Here is a 20388-nt window from a genome sequence, read left to right as displayed (position 1 = left end):
TGGGGTTTGGACCCAATTTGCGGATGAGGAACATAAAACCTGGACATTGGGGCTGCTAATCAGAAGGGTCACAAGCTTCCCTGGGCCTTCACCACATTCATATCCCYCATGTTCATATTCTCCCTGTATCTCAACACTTTTTCTTTAGTTATGTTTCCAGACTCTCCCTTCCTTCTTGTTCTGCTGCCTTTTACCCCGMTCATTCCCTAAAGAGTTTTCTTTTCTATTAATTATTCAACCTTATTCYTCAGGGCTTTTTTAAGCAGTAATGATTCTTTTCAGTTTCCTTAAGACCTCTTCTTGTCTGCAAGATCTGTTTATGCTGCTGAGGGGCCTCCCCACCTTTCCTTTCCCAAAGCAGGTTTGTACAAGGTGAAATGGTTATTAAAACAAACAGGCTAATTTCTAAAAGTCCCCTCTGTGAGGACATATGGGCTAGAGACATAGGGCCCAGAGCAGATGCCTCATAGGTCCTAGAGCTTCTGGCAATATCATGTCAAATCCAGGTGTCCAGTCCTCACCAGAGATCAGAAACAATTTATCTGGCAACAACTCCCTTTGAGAAATCATTTGATGGCCTCAGTTTAATCAATAACCGTCTGCAAGGAATGGACATCACTAATGAGTGATGATCTTCAGCAGAAAGATCCTTCCAACACTTCTCTTAAGCCTACCCATAATTTTCAGCATCAAAACCAATGAAATCAATGGCAAGACCTGCATGCTCACTTGTCCTGATCTTGCCCTTCTTCATCTGTCCTACCATGAACATGATCTAAATCCCAGACTGCTGATATAGTACCCTGTATTAGCACTTATTTTGTCATCTAAAAASAGCAGGAAGAGAGGGATGGCACAAGTCCAACAAGAGCTGCCCATTGCTCTGATGCTCCTTTGGGCCTTGATTCAAGTGAATGGCTGGGCCTTCCCTGCTAAAGAGAAAACAATGGCACTTAAACACATTTACTTTATTATAATGATCTTTTTCTCTGTGTTTTCTTTCCTAGTTGCAAGGGAATGTTACAGAAATGTGCACTGCAAAATAACTCAGAAAATAGATATTTTTCTGCATTGGTAGGTTGCATTTTACACATTTTTTAGGCTATATTCCTGCTTGCCTTAGATGCTATTATGAGGCTGAGACTGTGAACATGATGAGCAGGATTTCATCTTGTCACATGTGGAAAGCCAAGAACATCTGAAATTGTCTTTAAAGTGGTTACAACCCCAGGTATTCTGATTCTGGCTCATTCCAAGCTGCTCTTTCCTCATTTGGTCTCCTTCAAGCGCACTGCTTTGTTGTTTCTTTCCATCCAGAAACTAAAGAGTAAATAAAAATCTTACAATTTGGGATGGTATTAAANACACACACACACAGCAAATAAAGACATTTTAATTGCATGGGATTTCTGAATAAGATTTCAAAGCGGAAAAAAAAATAACTATGTGCCTGGTACACAGAGAGCCCTTTCTCTTCCCCTTTGTGGCAGAGGAATCAATGGAATTCACAYAGAAGAAGGAGGGGGTGGGAAGAGAGATAGGAGATGCCTTGCTTCGTACCAGCAGGTCACAAGCCTAATGAGGCTTGAGCAGTGTTTGAGAGGAAGCTGCTGACCGTATCTCCATGTGTACCTTTTTGTTCCTTGCCTTGGATTTGCTGGTCAGTGGCATGCTGCTTTGCCTGGCTCTCCATAGAGCCTGSAGCCTACAGGAATTTGGACAGAGTGGTACAGACATCGCCGACAGAGACCCTGATCACTGACTATCCCTTTAAATGCAGTCTCATGACTTAGTCTTTCCTCYGTTACCTATTAAAGGAGGAGACAAGACGTACATAGACAGCTTCAGTTCAGACACCCAGAAGGACCCAGAAAGGCAAGACAATTTAACAGAGCTAACTGTGAGTAAATACCAGGTATTAGAGGTGCTCTCTAGCACAAAGGGCATAGAGAGAGATTTGTAGAAAATCCTGAAGCAAAAGAAGGTGCCATATTTTTTAAAATGTATTTGTATACTGCAAAATGCTGTAAAGAAAGTTATTCTGTCATTTCAGCATTTTTTTCTTTACATACAAATCTATGTCTCTCTTAATAGAAYGTTGACCAATGCCTGATTTCCCATAAGAATCCTAAGCAGTGATTTTGTGCAGCAGGTATTGATGCCTTTTGCGATTACCACCTTTTTTTCACYGGGGTAAATTTTGTACAAGGAGAATCAGAGGAGTGTATTTTTCAGCCAGCTTTTGCAAACTTAGATCTAAGCCCCAACCTGGAGCTCCCGGTTGAAGACCTGCACCTCCCAAGGRGTGGCCCTCCCCTTGACGGGCTGGGGATGGCACCTTTTCTGGTGGAGCAGAAGAGAGCTGCAGGGGCTCAGCACCCCGGAGGATAGGTGGCTTTCATTTAGGTGTCTCATCGTACCTCCAGGTAGCTAGATTTTAAATGGATGGGCACTGTGCCTCAGTGTACTCTAATGGTTACCCATGCTATATTGGTACRGCATCTGGAAAAGTCTGGTCCTTGTTAGCCAACAGATGATCAATAAGTCTCTACACTTTATTTTTTTATAACAGGTACTGGTGAGGTCTGGACAAGTATTACACTAGCAGTCACTACGAYAGCAAGTGGTAGTTTAATGCTGATGTAAAGAGAAAATTCCTCTGTCGCCTTGGCATGCTGCTTTTCTAAAGATCTCTATTATTAATTGCAGGTATGATTATCTGGTGGAGACAGCTCTTTGGTTTGCCTTCATGCTGCCCGCTTTCTTCACTGCATTCATCCTGTCTGCTTGCTGCTTAACCAAGGGCGACTGCCTCTCCCATGGTGAGCTGAAAGAGCTGAAGACTGAATTTGCCATCAACCTCTACCAGCACATGGCTGAAGCAGAGAACAGAACCAACCTAGTGGTGTCACCAGCCAGCGTGGCGGTTTCCCTGGAGCTGCTGCAGTGTGGAGCTCAAGGAAATACCTTTACAGAGCTGCAGGATGCCCTAGGATACAGCATTCATGGTAATGTACTATTTKAAAAAAATATTTCTTGATAGTGATTGCCTTACACTTTGCAGTCAGTTCATGGCTTTACTAAGGAGGCAGCAATTGCACACACTGTACTGAACTTCTGTCCTATTAACAGGCACTGCAAGAGGTAATTCAGGATTATTTTCTCCATATTCACTAGCTAGGTATCAAGTGGACAGTGGAAACTCAGTAGTTTGTATGCACGTATTCGTCTGTCAGTGCTTACCCTTACTGCACCAAAATACAACTCCACCTAGAGCAACTTCTTCCAAGCCAGCAGAATTGCCCCTGGTTTCCGGAGGGGTTCTGGTGCGCGGTGTGCCCCAGCCTCCTGCGGCCTTACCTGACGGCCCCACGATGCCACCAAGCTTCCCACCACTGCAGCAATCATTTCCTCTCCTATGCCCCCGGCAAACTGTATGAAATCTGGGGGAAGTGAATAACCTTGAAGACTCTACTCCTTTTCCTATTTTTATTAAAATTGGCCAGCAAGGCAAAAAGTAATAATTTTTTTAAAGGAGACTGGCAGACAGAGAGATACATGGACAGACAGATGGTGCAATTGCATTTTTTCCTGAAAGCAGACTAAAATAAAAAGCTCACTGAAAATCTGGAAGGAATATGAAAAAGGCAGATGTCTTGGAATCTAGCAATAAGTCAGCTGAATTGAAGGATGCTGTCTTCATTTTAACTCTGGATTATCCTGTCATCTCACACTATGTATCAAAAACTATTTTACATTATGGGGCCAAAGTTTTTGAAAAGCAAATTACTGCCTCATCTTCAAAATTTGCAGCTTGCGTACAAGACACATATAGAGGTGACGTCACTATTTCTCARCATAAAATTTACTTTCCTATGTAAACTAAAAAGAAAATCCACAGCAATCCACTATCCTGTGTGGTAACCTACCTTAGTCTTTATTGCCTTTCTGTGTATCATTCATAGTCAAAACCAACAAAATAATATTAACAAACACACGCAGATACTGCTGCGTGTGCTGACACAAGGGCTGTGCGCCTGTATTACGAGCAGCCGATGAAATGAAGCCTTGCTTATAAGACTCCTCTTTCTGCAGACTCTGCAAGGTCATTTTAAACGACATTCATTTACACGGAGATTGTGCCTTGCTAATTGCCTCACTTCTTGTCATGTCGGGACTCAGTTATTAAGAAAGAACCTTAACAAGAATATTGCACAGTGAAACTTAGGTGCAAATCTCCACACAAAATACAACRTGAAGTGTGGAGGTTCTTAACATCCTGCTAACTCTTCTGCTGGGTGTCCTACTTCTTTTCTTTYGGCACATAATGCCAAAGAGATGTTTTGTCACCATTTTAGTAGTGYATGTCACAAGCTACCAGCTTTTCGCTTTCAGTATATTAATGTGTGAATGTAAAAATAAAGTAGGATGAGATCTACTGCTACTGGTTATAACAGCACATTTCTAGTAATGCCTGCATCCAGGAGGAAAACCAACAGCACGTTTAAAACTAAATAAGTAAATCAAATAATTAGATCACATTTCCTATCAGCTCAGTAAAACCTTATCGTATATATGTATGCATACCTGCTAAAATTCTGTTCTTCTATTAGATGTTTGCATTACTAATGTTTTTGTTGATCTGTCTTCAACAACAATGAAGGACAAGGTAAAAAAAACTTAGCAGGCTGAAAACAATGAAAACGATGGTTCAGTCATCATACAGGGAGAATCAGCTCTTACATATACTCGTAATCTTCTTCTAATGTTTGGAAGATTCGCTCACCTCCTTTCTAGTACTAAGGAAAATAATCTATAAAGAGATGTCTCTCTAGGCAGCGCAGACAAAATGAAATACTTTAAAATATTTTCTCTTTGCTGTTTTATGTTATCCATGGTAGAATATTTAAAGCAATTTTGAACTGTTCTCTGAGTAAGAATTCAGGACTTTGGCTAGCTAAGTGCTTTGATATTATTGAAGTTACAAGCTCAGGATACCGCACCTCCCGTTAACATCTGCTTCCAATTTACCATCTTTGGTTTCTTACATCCTCAAAAGAGCTTGCCAAATGCTAGCGCACTAATGCAAAACACACAAGAAAAGCACTTTACACCTCAAACTGTGCAAGTTTTCTTGACATCTGTTCAAGGAGTCCAATGTTTTATCCCTTAAAAAGTAATAGGTCTGAATTTTAATACTAAACTTCATACAGGTCTTAAAGGTTACGTTATTAACCGGGTCCCAGGTTATTAAAGGGACACTATTAGGTTAGAAAACATGCACTGTATTCTCAAGTGGTAGCATATGGTATACATTAAACTCCTCCTCTACGCCATCAAGGTATGGTCTCTCTGGAGTCGTAAGATTTCCAGCTGGAGTCACAGCAGAAAGACCCAAATTTCCCGCTTTGGGGGAGCTGGATACATGTGAGCTGCCCAGGAGGCCCTGGAGTTTCAGGCTGAGGCAGAGAAATACCTGAGCTGAGCACAGCACCCTGGAGAAGTGAGAGGTGCAATATTGGCCTCCTAGGAAAGGTGGCCAACAGTTGCTATTCAGCAGTGAGTTGCCGAGATTTCACACAGGAATTAGGACACCTGAGTGCTGGGGCCTTGTCTGCCCAGGAAATYGGAGAGGCCCTAGTAGTCCCACTGAGCCAAGAGACACTGATTTCTTCACTGAAGAACAACAGTCCTCCAAACTTTCCCCCATTCTCACAGAAACTTTRTTTACAAGAGGAGGAACCTCTTAATAACTTCTTGGAGGTGATGGACAATCTAGGACTTTAATGTGGCAAGTGTAAGCAGGTCACCTCTGATGCATGACAACGGACACGAGAAAGGGACTGAACCACGARCACAAGGAGATTTGACACCGAGCCCACCAGCATCACTTACACTGGGTGCAAGTCCCATGCACTGGGAGGTCGCCTCAGTCTTAGCCAATCCATTACAAACCACCAGTGTGAGCAAACTAACAACCAGCAGAAATGGCTACTAAATCACCCTTCAGAGAATCCTGTCYGAAAATTTTTTGATTTCAAATACACAAGATTCACCAAGATGACAAGAGTCCTGTCCCTGCTTGGCCCACACCTCAACCTTGTGTCCATCACGTAAGCCACTGCCATGAACTACCTTGAACTCCGCATGAACAGGACACTGGGGCGCTACTCAACTATTTTCATTAGCAGTTTGGACAATGCACTAGGGAATATGTTATTGAATTTCTGAATGACACTGAGATAGGAGTTGCTACATGCATTTTGGAACACAGAAATAGGATTTATAATGATCCTGGCAAATTGGAGGAATGTGTGAAATAAATAGGATGTAGTTCAATAATGACAAGTGAAAGGTTCTACATCTGGAAGGACTATTCATCTGCTCAAGTGGGGGAGAAAGGGGCTAAAGAGCAGTTTTTCAAAAAAGGACCTGAAGGAGGGGTCTTTGAAATTAAAAAATATGAACAATGAATGAAAAACACAATCACGGCTCAGAAACATGCCTCATGTTGTGATTTGTRTAAACAGAAGAGTCATTTGTAACTCACACGAAGCAAGCTATCAGCTCTAGCTAGCACTGTCAGGCCTCATCTGGTATACCGCACCAGCTTGGGGCACCATCCTTCGAGAAAGAAAAAACAAAAATGGGAGTGCAGGGAAGCGGAGACAGCCTGCGGGTGGTCAGAGAGATGCCTTCTTGGGATGGRTGGACTTGATTGTGGCAAGAAAGGGAGACAGCAGGACTGGGCCYCTGGGTGCTCAGCCCGCCACTGCCAGAGGCACCAGATCTCAATCATGGAAATTCAGAGCAGGACCAAAAAAGACAATAACATTCCTTATGAAATAAGAGTTGTGTTCACATAGAGGAGCGAGGCAGACTGGGGCGTGAAATCAGCCGCTTGGCGTATTGCACCACAGTGATTTCCACAGCAACGTGAAGCGTGCTTTGCCGTGTCCAGTGCATCACCGTGCTTGACAGTGAAGGGTGCTTCCGTTATTATACTGCTTTAATTTTCAGAGGACCGCTGGTGTCAGCACTGGAGCTGAGAGCTGCCAAGCCCTGACACCGTCTCTGCTGTTCTTAGCCTCAACATGATAATCACAGTATTTCCTTCTGTTTTGCCTGGCAGATCAGAGCGTGCAGGATTTCTTGCACGCGGCGTACGAAGGGGCGACCGGCAGCTCCAGCCAAGGCACCACGGTCCAGCAGGCTTGTTCTCTCTTTGTGCAAGMAGGAGTTCAGCTCTTGCCCCACTTCGTTGCATGTACTGCGCGCTGGGCGAACAGCAGCCTGCAGCAAGCCAACTTCAGTGACCCTAACGCCACTGCAGCCCAAATACAGGAATGGGTTACCAGCAACACTGGAGGTAACATAAGAATGATTGGACAGGACGAAAATGTAAAATGAGAGGAACTAGAGATCCTGCATTTAACCAATATAAAGATTTTTGCCACCCTCCAGGTTGCATAAACCCAGACTGGGAGCCTCACAATCTAATCCCTGTGCTGTTGCTTGTTTCTAATGTGAGGAGAGAACATGGACTAAGGCTGAATCTGTCAGTACAAATTTGCAATATCAAGCCATCACCCACTTGGCCTTATTTCTCTAATTTTTTAAATGGCAATTCTTTGCAGTGTCCTGAGTTTTAATGAGGAGCAGCCAAGATCCCCAGGGACTGAGTCTGCTGCATTGGATGTTTCCATGCTGCTGTGGGGAATACACAGGGCAATAAGCTCAGCACTCAGGCTCTGAAGTCAAAATGGAAAATAAAAAGAATTTGCTTTCCACACAAGCAAGAAAAGTAATGAAACTAAATTGAATGTTAATGAAAAAATAATTGAAAGAAAAGTCATTAGAACCAGCAGACCAAATTAATTCTTGATTTGCCCCATTGACTGAAGTTACACAAGTGTTAATGTGGCTATCAACATGTTTAAAAGTAATATGATTTTAAACACACACACATTAAAGCTGCYATTGAAAAAAATATTTCTATTCCTCTCAAATGAACTGTAATAAGTGATCCAACTTTATGAGAGAAAAATATTGCTCTAGAACGAAGAGCAGAAATGGGACTTCATAATCTGGTAGTCCCATGAATGTTGATGACTTAAGAGTGGATCGCACTTTCAAAAATCTCTGAGAAACCCAAGACAGGATSAGTTAAATTGCCAATTAAGAAAGGGATGGGGATAATTAGGGTCTCAGCTTTGTCTGCCAAATACATATCACCAGTTTCAAGCTAGGTCAATACTACTGAACTGATTTGGGGCCAGGGCCCTGAACGATGCGTAGCGACAGCCTGCTGCCRTCCGGGCTGTTCAGTTATTAGCGCAGTCCTTGCATGACTTTGGCCCATGGCAGCTCCTAACATGACCTCAGTTAAGGAGATGCCCAAGATGGGCCAACGGGCACTAGAGCTATGTTCAGGTGGGGTGAAGAGGGCTTAACTGGGTGAAATCGTGCCATGTCTCTCACCTTTAGGGCCAGAGAGAGGTCCTGACCTGATGCTTTACTTACTMATACAGACCTGGGCTTTATGTCTGTGTATGCAGTATTGAGTGCATCTCCCCCYTTCTCTCTTCTGTGCAGATGGAGATGTCCACAGCATGTCCTTGGAGACAGCTGCATTGCCTCTCAATMAAATCACTGTGGTGAGCACCATGTACTTCAAAAGCACGTGGCAAAAGAAATTTTCCTTCATGGACACCCAGGTCTTGCCTTTTACTACAGCAGAGGGCTCAACCCTGAAAGTGCCTACAATGCATCACACAGCTGAAGTTAACTATGGTAGCTATCCTTGTTCCAGATCTGGTATACTATACAACATAGAAGAGTTTCATGTATTGACTTCCCATAACCACTGTACTAAGATGTGGTCTTTTCCCAGCTTGGAATAAAGAAATCCCATAAAATGAAGAGACCATCTGGGTGACTGAATCGACTCCCTATAACCAGAGGCAATTATGAAACAGATGTTTGGTTCAAAATGGTTCCTAAAACATCTACTGTCCATGCCCATCCCTCCCAGCCACCCGTAACAGACCCGTCAGCTGTAGCAAACATCTGAAAGACACCAGTGTTGTGTGCCACAAGAAGGGAAGAGGCRAGCCTAAGGGTGCCATCGTACACAAAGTCCCTTGCAACAGGAGGGAGGTTGTTAAACAAAGCTGCCAAAGGACCCTAAGGAGCACATCTGGCCCCATAACAAAGGGGCAGTTAGAAACCAAAACAAGATCAAGCCCYTACCAAATTTGACCTGCAGGGTGGATGTTTCCTGCAGCCTCCAAACCTGATCACTGTTTGCCCCTGGAGCATATAAGCCACCAGGGGAGGTTAACATCACCGTGAGCACTGGCACTGCACACCCATCCCACTTGTCTCTGGTTACAACCCGTCTCCAAGGCATGGTAACAAATCTTCAAGGCCAAAGTCCACAACAAAGACAAGAGGAGTTTTGCTGGGCCTTATATCCAACCAGTGGAAGCCGTCAGTATGGGGCTGAAGCAGTATAAATGCAGGGCAAATAAGTTATTTTGTATGCTCCTTTCAGAAGTCTGGAGCACATGGGTTGTTCACCCAAAGATGAGTTTRTTTATTGCAGGCTTCATTTCCTACCATCAGAAATTCTTCCACTTAGTTCTAGAATTCCCTTTAAATTGTACCAACTTCCTTCACTTTCTAAAATCTTCATAAATACATGCCTTGTCTTGTGTTTTTGAAGCATCATTGTGTTTCCACTACTCCAGTCATCAAGTTATATTCTTTGTTCTTCTTTGATGAAAGTCTTCTTGGCTATTGAAAGTACTTTGGAAAACTGTTGGTAACCTCTTCTCAACCCAGAAACCCCRCTTTTAACATAGCTCATAGCTGGCTCCTCTTCAAGCAGTTGCTCACCACCTTTCATTCCTTCTGGTAGTCACCACCACTTCTACTTGTAAATAGTGTCCTGGCAAAATTAAGTCTAATACTTTATTTAAGACTAGTTAGCTGGATTTTCTCCTATGTAACAAAACAGTTATCCTGTCAAAAAACATCACRGATTTGCTTGTTTTGGCCTATCTGATGTTACAGTTTATCTCTCCTTATATCTCCCTTTGTGACTTCATTATTCTTTCCTCCAGKGCATGTTTTAGAACTTTTCAAATAAAGACTTAAAATTTCCCAGATCACTTTCTTTTTCTTTACAAATATGCTCCTGTTTCCCAGTCATGGGACACAACCTCTAAATCTATAAAATTATTAAAAATCTTTGCTAGCACCATTGCAAATTCACATCTGAGTTCTTTTGGTGTTCTGGRATGATGGTCATTCAGGTCCCAGATTATTATTTGTGAGTAAAAAAGTAGTTAAGTAGTTCAAGAGGGGCTTTTTCGTCTCTGACATTCTGATTTCTCTTGTCCTTTGCTCATTTCCATTAGGTATGTCACCATTATCCTACGATGTATCATCAAATTAATACCTTCCCATAAGTTCCAGCACAGTAATTGGGATGAATTTAAGAAATTCTGAAATTCTCAGTGCTCAGCAGCAYCATTCTTTCATGCTTTCTTTCCTCCTCTTGTTGTTTGTATGACTAAATCTTCATCTCTGAGCAACAGTCACATCAAGCAGACAGTTGGCCACTCTTCATTTCTACGCTTCTTAAYCTCTGAACCTTAATTCATCTAAGGAACCGCTTTGCCCTCTTTTTGCAAGCTTGTCCTTACCGTCACAGCTTTGTTTGTGGTGCTGATTCCTCCTGGAACCTGCTGCGTGTCCTGCAGCTTCTCCTTCTGCTCGGGTGCGAGCTCYCAAGCATGCTAGCATCTCCGACTTAGAGTCTAATTCCCATTCCTCTTGTGCATTCAAATCTTTTGGAAGTTAAGTCWCTTTACCGAGGAGTACATCTTGCCTTTTCCAGATCCTAAACCTTATCATCTTCGTCTTCAGGTAACATCAACCACCGCTGCAGCTCACAGTCATTCAGCCCCAGGTGATTTTGTGTTACTGGTGCATTGCAAGGTCTGGCGCTAMTCGTGAAATCTGGAATAGCGTCGCCCTTCGTCGCTTCACTAGCTGTTCGGTTAAACAAACAAGCAAACAGGTTTTTGGGGAAGAGCACATGCTAATCAGCTCAGAAACCAACCTTGCCTCTGAACGTAGTCTTTTTTTTAGAGAGAGATAAAAAATAAGGTACCTAGAATGACTGAAGGCAGGGTGTCCCCAGTGCTTATGAACAGCATAAGCAGAAATCATAGATAGAAAACAGAAATTCATTAGCTGAGATGCAATAACTGCCCAGATATCTCCTCCCAGGCCTTTGTAAACATGGTGTAAAACTATTAGTTGTAATTGTYTGGCCATTTCCACAACTACAGGAACTCCATCCTTCCCTTCCTGAAGTAAATAGCAAAGAAAAAGAAAGTTAGTCAAAATACTGGGATTTTCTTTTCATTCTGTTTGAAGTGTGTGAGCTCTCTACAGCTGGAGAGATGTTTGGGAAGTGTAGAAAGGAGAGATTTTTTCCTTTTATTTGTTGATTGTCAGATTTGATAGGRTCGATTCAATCTTTCTCATTAGAAATGCTAGAAACATTTCTGACAAATCGGTTTGAAATTAATACAAAGGACATGTTTTCTACAACAAAACAGAGGCAGGAGATAACTTTCCTTCGTTATTAAATGAGAGCAATTGTTTAACATTAGGATGCAAAATGCAGAGAAAGGCAGATCAGCTGTGGCAATTACCAATCTTGGTATTTACAGCTCTGTTTATCTTTTCAGCGTGGCCATGTAGAAGAGAACAGCRCAGGGTCAATCAAGAAAGTGCCAAAATTATTCTTTACATGTGCCTCTTAAACACTGCAGCTGTTTAACATAATCATTTTTTCCAAGCAGTTTGTTCTATATTTAGATACTAGTTTAGCATATATAATCCTTATGGGCGGCTCAAAATCAGTTCGAGTAAGGAACGCTAAATGTCCTTACTCGATAATCTCAAGTCCTCGTTTTTCTTTTCAATTAGCAAATAAAGTCTTTATAACCTCGGTGGACAACATGCAAACATCAAATATTTGCACAGATTAAACTGTTCACATCCCGTGCGGTACAAGCCTAAATCTTCTCTGCTCGTGCTCTGCGAACCAGAAGGCCTTTTCTCAACAAAATGATTTCATGTGTTGGAAGTTGTTTTCAACAGAGCGCTTCCCTCTAAGTGCTGCAGGGCAGGAGGGCAAATCTAAGGCTCTAAAATTTGATCTAGCAGAATAACCAACAATTAATCGTAGCTAATCTGGATTCACATAGCTAACAAATGTTGCCTGTTGAATGTTCAAGACATTCTGTAATTATGTATTTATGGGCAAATATGTAGAGGTTATGGACATTAGCTAGCTATATTCTGCTGTTCACAACACCCGACTTCTTAAAAAGCACGAGTATCTGCTCTGAACACAGAGCTACAATAGCTGGGTTATGGCTGAGATTAGATACAGTATTTTGGATGGCCTACAGCAATAGCAGTGGTAGATCACTTGCTTACGACTTACATTTTTAACTCTTTGCTTGCTGACTATTGCTGAGCATCCTTGAAATGTCATTTATTGGATTAATGGAAGATAAAATAGGAAAGGAGGATTGTGATAATTGAATCTGTTTTCCTGTGTAACAGGAGTCCATTGGATTAATTCTTCTTTGAAATAAGGAATCTCTTTAAAAAAAAAAAAAAGCAAACAATATTTTTAAATGGTTGTTGCAAGTTGTTCCATAACTATTTACAAGTTTGGAAGCCCAACAGCTTTTTTTTTTTTAATTTAATTTTTATGACCTTCATCTGATTTTGATAGATTTTAGGCCTGGATTTTCAGAATCAAGAAATTTTCTGCCTAAATAAGTATGAGCCTAGCTAATTTATGGTTTAATGTAGCTGTTCATTTCCTGAAATAAGGTTAAAACTGATTTTTAATGGGTAGCAAAGATGGAAACATGGGGCAAAATAGTTTTCAGCTAATTAAATAATACACTTCTCATTTTCTTTTTGTAATTTCTTTCGGTAGCGAATTTTTAGTGAAAGACGCGAGATGGAAATCACGCAGAAAATTGTCAGTTAACGCAGAGAATAAGCCCAGCAGGAGCAGGCCCAGGGCAGCTGCTGGCCTCGACTCAGTGACGTTGCTAAACTCCGAGCAAGGAGGGCAACGTCTACGYGAGAGGGTAGCGAAGCACCCACGCGCCGCTGAGAGGGCGCCTCAGATATTGCRGTTATGGCCATGGATGTTTTTCTCCCCATATTTATATATGTATATACCTGTATGTATGTATATATATATAACCACCTGCCTCCCCCGAGCGGGGTTCGTTCACTTGCGTGATGAAATAAGGCTGATACCTGCCTACCTCCAGGCCAGTTCCAGACGGCGTCTCTGGAGCCGTTCAGCGTGGTGGAGTTACCGTACGTCGGGGAGAAAATCAGCATGTTCGTGGTGCTTCCCGGCCACAGGAGCACGTCGCTGGCCYGGATTGAGTCGCACCTTTCTGCCAAAGCCGTAACCCTCTGGGCCAACAGCTTGCAGAGGATGAAGATGGACGTTTTTCTACCCCGGTGAGTGGTTTGATTACCTCAAGCGGGCTTTGCTACTTCCGCTGTCAGAAGTACGTATGATAGCACCGACACGAGCAAAACCAAACGAGGCGCTTTCAGTTTTGTTCTTACGAGCACWTCATCAAAAAAGCTGCCCTGACCCTCGCTAGAGCCGCGAAGAGGTGAGCTGGGAATGCTAATGCTTTCCGGTATGTTATGTGCTCTCTAAAGAGGGGAATTGGGTTGATTCTAYGTTTCTTTCTTAAAGTTTGTTTGGGGTATAATGATTCTCTAATGATCTGAAAAGAGAGAAATGTTCTTGGCCCTTTCCCCCACCCCATTCTTCTCTTTGCTTAAGGAAGAGAAAATATATAGTAAATATATACTATATATATATATAGTAAATATATAGTTAAGAAAAAAACAGACTTATTTTTACAGCTTACTTGTACACTAAAAAATATATGAAAAAAGAATTCGGAAGCCCCCGCCAACCACAGCCGTCTCTCCGCGCGCAGGTTTCAGCCGCCCGTTTCGCGTGTTGCTCATTCGCCTTCGCTAGGAGCCGCGTGTACCCTGGCAGCGCTTTCTAGCAGCTGCTCAGACGAAACCGGGCAGCGCGAGGAATCAGGTGCATCGCCCACGTGAGCAGCACGGCCTCCGTGCATTAGCATGGCAGGGCTCTAGCGCGCAGCTCGTACGATACTTTCYCCACGCTAATGAAGCACGGGGAAGCAATTTGTGCGTTAACATTCCCTTTTCGTCCAGGCTAATCTTTTGCAAATGTTTCAAAGGGCCCTTTGCCGCAGCCAGGCAGACTGKTTTTTTAAAAAAAGAGCAGATTCAGGGAAGCGCAAAGCTCGTGTGTCAAGAAGGGGGAGACGCGGCCTGGCTGCGGGGGTTGAGGCGGAGGGTTCTGCCCGTTAATGTCTTCAGAGCAAGACGAGGTGGTTTTCTGGAAAGTGCGTTTTAATCAGATGGAAAGCATTTGGCTCCTAAAGCGACAGGCGGATGAAATGTGACACCTTGAAATAGATTGTGTCCTTTGCACCTTTTAGTGCTGCGAAGCTATGAACCCTGCATTTAAATAAAATCTATCATGTTCATTTCAGGTTCAGTATCCAAAGCCATTTTGACCTAAAGGCAGCTTTTTCTGCCTTGGGAATTACAGATATATTTGATCCCATCAACGCTGATTTTAGAGGTATTTCAGGTAAGAGACTCTACTGAATAAAGTGATCATTGCCTGCATAGCTGTAGACTCTCAGATCATATTTGAGAGATTCAGCGGACTGGGCCTCCTGAATTAATCGTACTTCTGTCTCTGTGAAACTCCAACACGTGATTCATATTCAGCTGTTCATCTTTATTATTGATATTTCTATGTCCAGCTTTGGTTCTATGGGAAAGCAGAATCTGATAGAGACAGGGTCGCTTTTGGTTTTCTTTTTTTTTTTCTTTCTTTCTTTTTTTTCTTTTTTTTTTTTTTTAAATTGAAGCTGGCAAAACAGCATCAACCTGGAAAGAAGACATTTATTCAGAGCTTGATGATGCCTTAGTACAATTTGCATTCCTAACATTATTTATAAGTGGTCATTTAGCAGTTAGATTATATGCCAGTCCAATAAGTCTCTATTCCAGCTTCTGACATTGCAAACAATATTGGCTGGCACCCATGATACTTTGGCTTGCTAAGCCAGCAACCAATGGACTAAATTATTAAAATACCAACAAATACTAAAAGACTCCAAATTATCTATTTTATTTGTTTTTTCGTTTATTWTTGACTACTCCAGCAAAGTAGATTATTTCAACTTGGACATCCCTGCTCATAGCAAAGACTCAGAAGTGGTAGTTGCCAGGTGAGATGCAGAGAGATCCTGTGATAACCTGTGTAAYGGAGGTAAACAGCAAGAGATTTCTGCAGTTCAGAGGACCTTGATTTTACCAGAAAGTTGATTTTCTGGGGCAAACCTTGGCAGGCACTTCTCTTTTTTTGTTTTGTTTTCTTTCCTTTTTTTGGTACCTCTTCTAGAATTCAACGTAGGGTTGTTTTATTGCAGTATGTATCTCAGAGTGTAAGGGGATGCTTGTTAAGATGAATACTTTGAGGAAATGAACTTCATTGCACTTTAGCAACCTTAAAGCAGCTTTTTTCCTACATATGCAACTTGGTGGCATTTTGCTTTACGTCATACWGGGTGAGGCTTGATCCTGCCCGTGGCAGGGCTATGGAGTAAGGCTATCCCGAGGTCCTTTTCAATTCTGGCCTCACATGATGCAGTTCTCTTCTATARCAGTAGAGTTATTGCCACCATAGTCTAAGAATTGCATGAAACAGAGTTTATAAGAAAGAGCTGTGTTGTTATTCCACCAATAGATACAGTTGGAAGAAAAAGAAAAAAAGGTAAGTTTTCAGTTCCGCCTTTAGGATGAAGCAGAAACTGTAATTTTCAGAATATTTACTCTCAGCTCACTTTCAGTACAGAAATTTATTGCTTTATTTCAGACCTGGAAAAGCTTCTTTATGCCTGAAAGCTTCTACTTTTTTCCAAAACATTAGTTTATCTAACTGAAAATTGCTGCTTCTCCCCACAGTTGTTTTTCTTGCTTCCATCCCTGATTTTTGGCTGAACAATATTCAGACAGAGACACAGAGTGTTCTTTTAGTATTTCCTTCTTTTCATCTACATGATTCAGGCTTGGTCCGTATATTCAGACAAAAAAGAAAAGTCTCATGACCTTCCCTGCCTTCTACCCTCTGTGGTAGCTGGGGAGAAACAGACTGGTGACACCTGGTACCTGAAAATCCTTTTTTTTTCCAACGCTCCRTTTCGCGTCACAGCCCCAGCCCCCTTCTTCCTGGACAGCAGCATTTTTCTATCTTAGTTTCCCTTCCAGTGGTTCCTTGATCCAGCAGTCATTTGTCATCCCCACTGTGTTATCTAGCTTCTGCTCTTGCTGTCCMGTCGCCCCGGGGGACCTCTCAATCTGCTGGTCGCTCAGCTAAAGCAGCTATCATGAGCATCACCTTCCTCGCGTGTTGACATCTGAAGATGTTCCTRCATGCTGCTCTTCTGCAGCCCAGGCCCAGTTCCCACCACCAAGCACCTGTGGACATGGCCAGGYGGCGGAAGGCTCTCCGAGCAGAATCGCGAGGACGCACAGCTGAGCAGCTCCTCCAGGTGCACAGCCAGCACCGTCCCCCTGCCTCCCCAGATCAGAAAGCCAGTCAGAAGGATGAATAGAGGACAGTAGAAATGCCTGCAAGCAGGAAGAAAGAAAGAATCCCAATTTTGTATTCATAGGAATGATACTTTCCCAGGAACTTCTATGCTCATCCATATGTTAGAGGGAAGTCAAAGGCACTTGGGCTATCAAGCAACTGCACTCTGTGACACAGGCCATGTTTGGGTAGATAGATTCAAGATACACATGAGCTTTTTAGCTTATTCTCCAGGTTGACATGAGGTCACTTGGATCCAAAAGCGAGGTAGTTGCATTATCTCAGCTGTGCCGAGAAATAAAATAACCTTGATATCAAGGTAGCTCAGAGCTTAGGGGTGTCTGCACTTGTCCCTATCAGACAGACCTGTGAAAAAGCAGAATTAGAAACTAGGATTTGCTGGCATGGAAGACGGATGCAGAAAAGTGGCTGAAAGGTAGATTTATACCGTGTCATCTGTCTTTCTGAACATTAAGTGCTGAAGGAACCCATGAAAGGACTTTGTGACAGAAGAAAAGCTAGTGTGTGTGACATATACTGTATTCAGCATCTGTTCACAAGTCTTAAGGTGGGCACCATGTACTTGTTACTGCAATAAGTTCCTGGAAAGCTAAACATTGTCAAAAGCTGTATTCTTCTTACAAAGCACTAAGTATTTTGTAAGCAGTTGTATCCTGAGAATGGTATTTTAGGAAGTGTAAGAAGGGCTGCAGAATTTTAATAACCAGTAACCATAGTTTTGTGTCATCTTTTTAAATCTTTGTTTCATCTTTTAAAATAGAGGAGCCAGGAGTCAAACAGCATTAGATGATGGTGCTTGTAGACAGCATCGCTCCAGCGAAAGGCAAAGGCATCGAAATCCTTCTTCAGTTGGGTTAATCTCTTGGGCAATTTTGTTTCAGTCATTAAATTAGTTGCTCAGATGAAATGTCTGACAGTTTTACAAACCTGATTTTCTGCACAAGAAATGGTTGAATTATTTCGATAAAATAGGTGTTAGCAATAGGATTCAGATAATTGTCACTATTCACTTTTTTTTTTTTTTTTTTTTGGTCAGAGCAAGGCAGTCTTTACGTTTCAGAAGCTATTCACAAAGCAAAGATTGAAGTAACGGAAGATGGTACAAAGGCATCAGGAGCCACAGGTAAATCAAATAAACAGACTTTTTGCATATCACCACCGCACCGTACTAAAGCCTTTGATTTAACAAAGCATGCTAGCACGTACATCACTCCAGCTATTTTGAAATTTAAATATATACCTGCCTTCTTCACCATATCACGTCTACATTTTAACATGCTTCCACTTCACCCTGTTAATTCCTCATAAGAAACCTTAAAACTCTTCCCCCTTTTTTTATGTTTGATCTTAAAATGACATTAAAAGGTTTGAGTGCAAAACAGTTTTACCAGCCCAGGAGAGACCTAGTTTAACAGAATAAATGATGGCTTTTTCTGTCGGTCAAATCTGCTCGCTCAGACCACAGAAACAAGCAGTTAAAACAAGACTACTAACGTTTTAGCCACAGCTCCTCAGCCACCAGGGAGTTTCTTTCCTGTTTGAGGATGAGCCCTGTGGTAGTACTGACGTTCGGGATGTTGAAGTTCTGTCTTCAAGAAGGAGTTATAGGCTTAAGTTTTTTATGTACTTTGAAAGGTGATGTTTATGTCCAGCCATTTCTGGTAACAGAGACATTTCCACAAGAGAAACTACAGGAGGAGGAGGAGTTCTGAGTAAAACTCCCGTCATTGCCTACAGCCTCAGCAAACGACCGTCTCTAGTCAAACAACAGCTCAGCAAAACTCTCTCTCTCTCTTATTGAGCTTCAGTATTTTTAGTAATATTTCTGGTAACTCCCATACAAAAGAAAAGCTTCTAGGTAGCTTTGATTACCTACCCCAGCTAAGGCTACAGCAATCAGTAGGCAACATCCRATCTTCATCCCACTGAAGCCAATGCCAGAACTTCCATTAATTCCAGTCAGACCAAGCTAAGAAGGTGGTTTAACAAGGTATGGTGATATTTATCGTTCACCGTAAAAGCCGTGCATCTAGCCACACACTGGCTTGTTGCGGCAAAGATGCTAAAGCACGCACCTCTTTTTGGAGCACGGAAACAGTGCTGCTTGGGCTAGTTTTGTTGAGCCTTACCAGAAATTTCAATGGGATTCTGTTGTCCTAACTGCTCACTAAAATAATCCATATCCGTTTGGCTTTTTGGAGGATAGATTATTAATGCTTCATAGCTACAAGGAAGTAAAATGGAATAATTGTCCCCATCTGTGAAATTTTATTTAAGCAAGGCCTTCTTCTCAATAATTGCTTTCTGGGCCACCATGATTCTGAAGGAACATAGTTTTAATGTAGTAATTAATCCATAACCAGACAGGGGAAGGGTGATCATAAAGCAGTTTGAGATACACTTAGGTATCCTCTCAGTTGAGGATTCCTAGGTTTTGTTGAGAGCTCTAACAGAGAAATTCCAGGATGACTTAGGTTTTCCTGGCTGTTGCTTTCCCGTTTACAAAAGGGGATACATTTGTGCCTTATTTATTTTTCCCCCAGAAGAGCACAGCTGGGAATTGGCTAACCACTCAGGCAATAGCATGGTAGGACTTCAGCAGTTTTTGTTTGTAAAAATGACGATGACGACACCGTGTTACCTTTGAAATCCAAAGCCAGCTAGAATCACGCCTGCAGCTAAGTACAGGTGTACCTTCTGCAGGTGGCCACCCAACCCYGGACTTGCTGAAGACACCTAGAGTGACTTTGCAATTGGATAAAAGTTTTTTTTATTATTATTATTATTMTTAGCATATAATAGTAACCCAAAACCCAAGGTACGAAACATCAGAACTTGAGAGCATGGTACAGAAAACGGGATGAAAATGGATACATTTCACTAATGTTTTCTTCATTCATTGCATTGCAGCGATGGTATTACTCAAAAGATCTCGAACACCTATTTTCAAAGCAGATAGACCTTTTACTTTCTTCCTGAGGCAAGCTAATACAGGTATGTATATTTCTGAATTCAGCAGCAGAATCATCCACAAGTAGYGCTGGGAGCAATATTAAAGTTCTTCCTAAATAACATGCTGTTCTTTAGTCCAGGAAATGTCAGCATCATCTAGGGGCTTTGCTTTCAAAGCTTAATCTATATGATAAAATTTATTTTTTTTWAAAAAGGAAGACGTGGTAAACTTTGAATTCAGGGAATTTAAATCAGCAGTTTTCTAAATACATATCTAGTATGTGCTTAAGAAGATTTTCATTATAATTGTAGGCACCATAARTATCTTACTGAAAAGCTTAAATGCCCTAAGATTTGAGACAGGCCTTCACAGGCAATTTAGTACACAAATTGGTATCACCTGGATTAACATCTGAAGAAGTTAAAATCTGATTCTTTTCCTGTACATGARACTTGCTCTTCACAGAGATGGCACACAACAACCAGGCCTCTGACTGCAGGCGCCAGGATTTCCGGGCCTAAGATTCACTGCATTGATACCTATTTCAGCAGTCTTTAGGGAGCTATCTCAGAAATTTTGGAGATTAACCACCTTTTGCTTAGCCTGCCACTCAAAATATAGAGAA

General features: G+C 42.0%; 1 protein-coding gene across 1 annotated transcript; it reads left to right on the top strand.

Annotated features, from left to right (window-relative positions):
* The first annotated feature begins 1774 nt into the window (after positions 1-1774).
* SERPINE3 (serpin family E member 3) lies at positions 1775-19848 on the top strand. The gene is made up of 8 exons (XM_085324986.1): positions 1775-1904; positions 2733-3008; positions 7133-7369; positions 8596-8793; positions 13386-13584; positions 14676-14776; positions 17847-17933; positions 19721-19848. The coding sequence occupies exons 1-8, from the start codon at positions 1775-1777 to the stop codon at positions 19846-19848; spliced, it is 1356 nt and encodes a 451-aa protein (XP_085181112.1).
* Positions 19849-20388: the final 540 nt, after the last annotated feature.

Source organism: Rhea americana, unplaced genomic scaffold, assembly GCF_003343005.1.
Source record: "Rhea americana isolate MKP2758 unplaced genomic scaffold, rheAme1 scaffold_95, whole genome shotgun sequence".
In the NCBI taxonomy this organism is placed as follows: domain Eukaryota; kingdom Metazoa; phylum Chordata; class Aves; order Rheiformes; family Rheidae; genus Rhea; species Rhea americana.
This window is presented reverse-complemented; position numbering and strand designations above follow the sequence as displayed.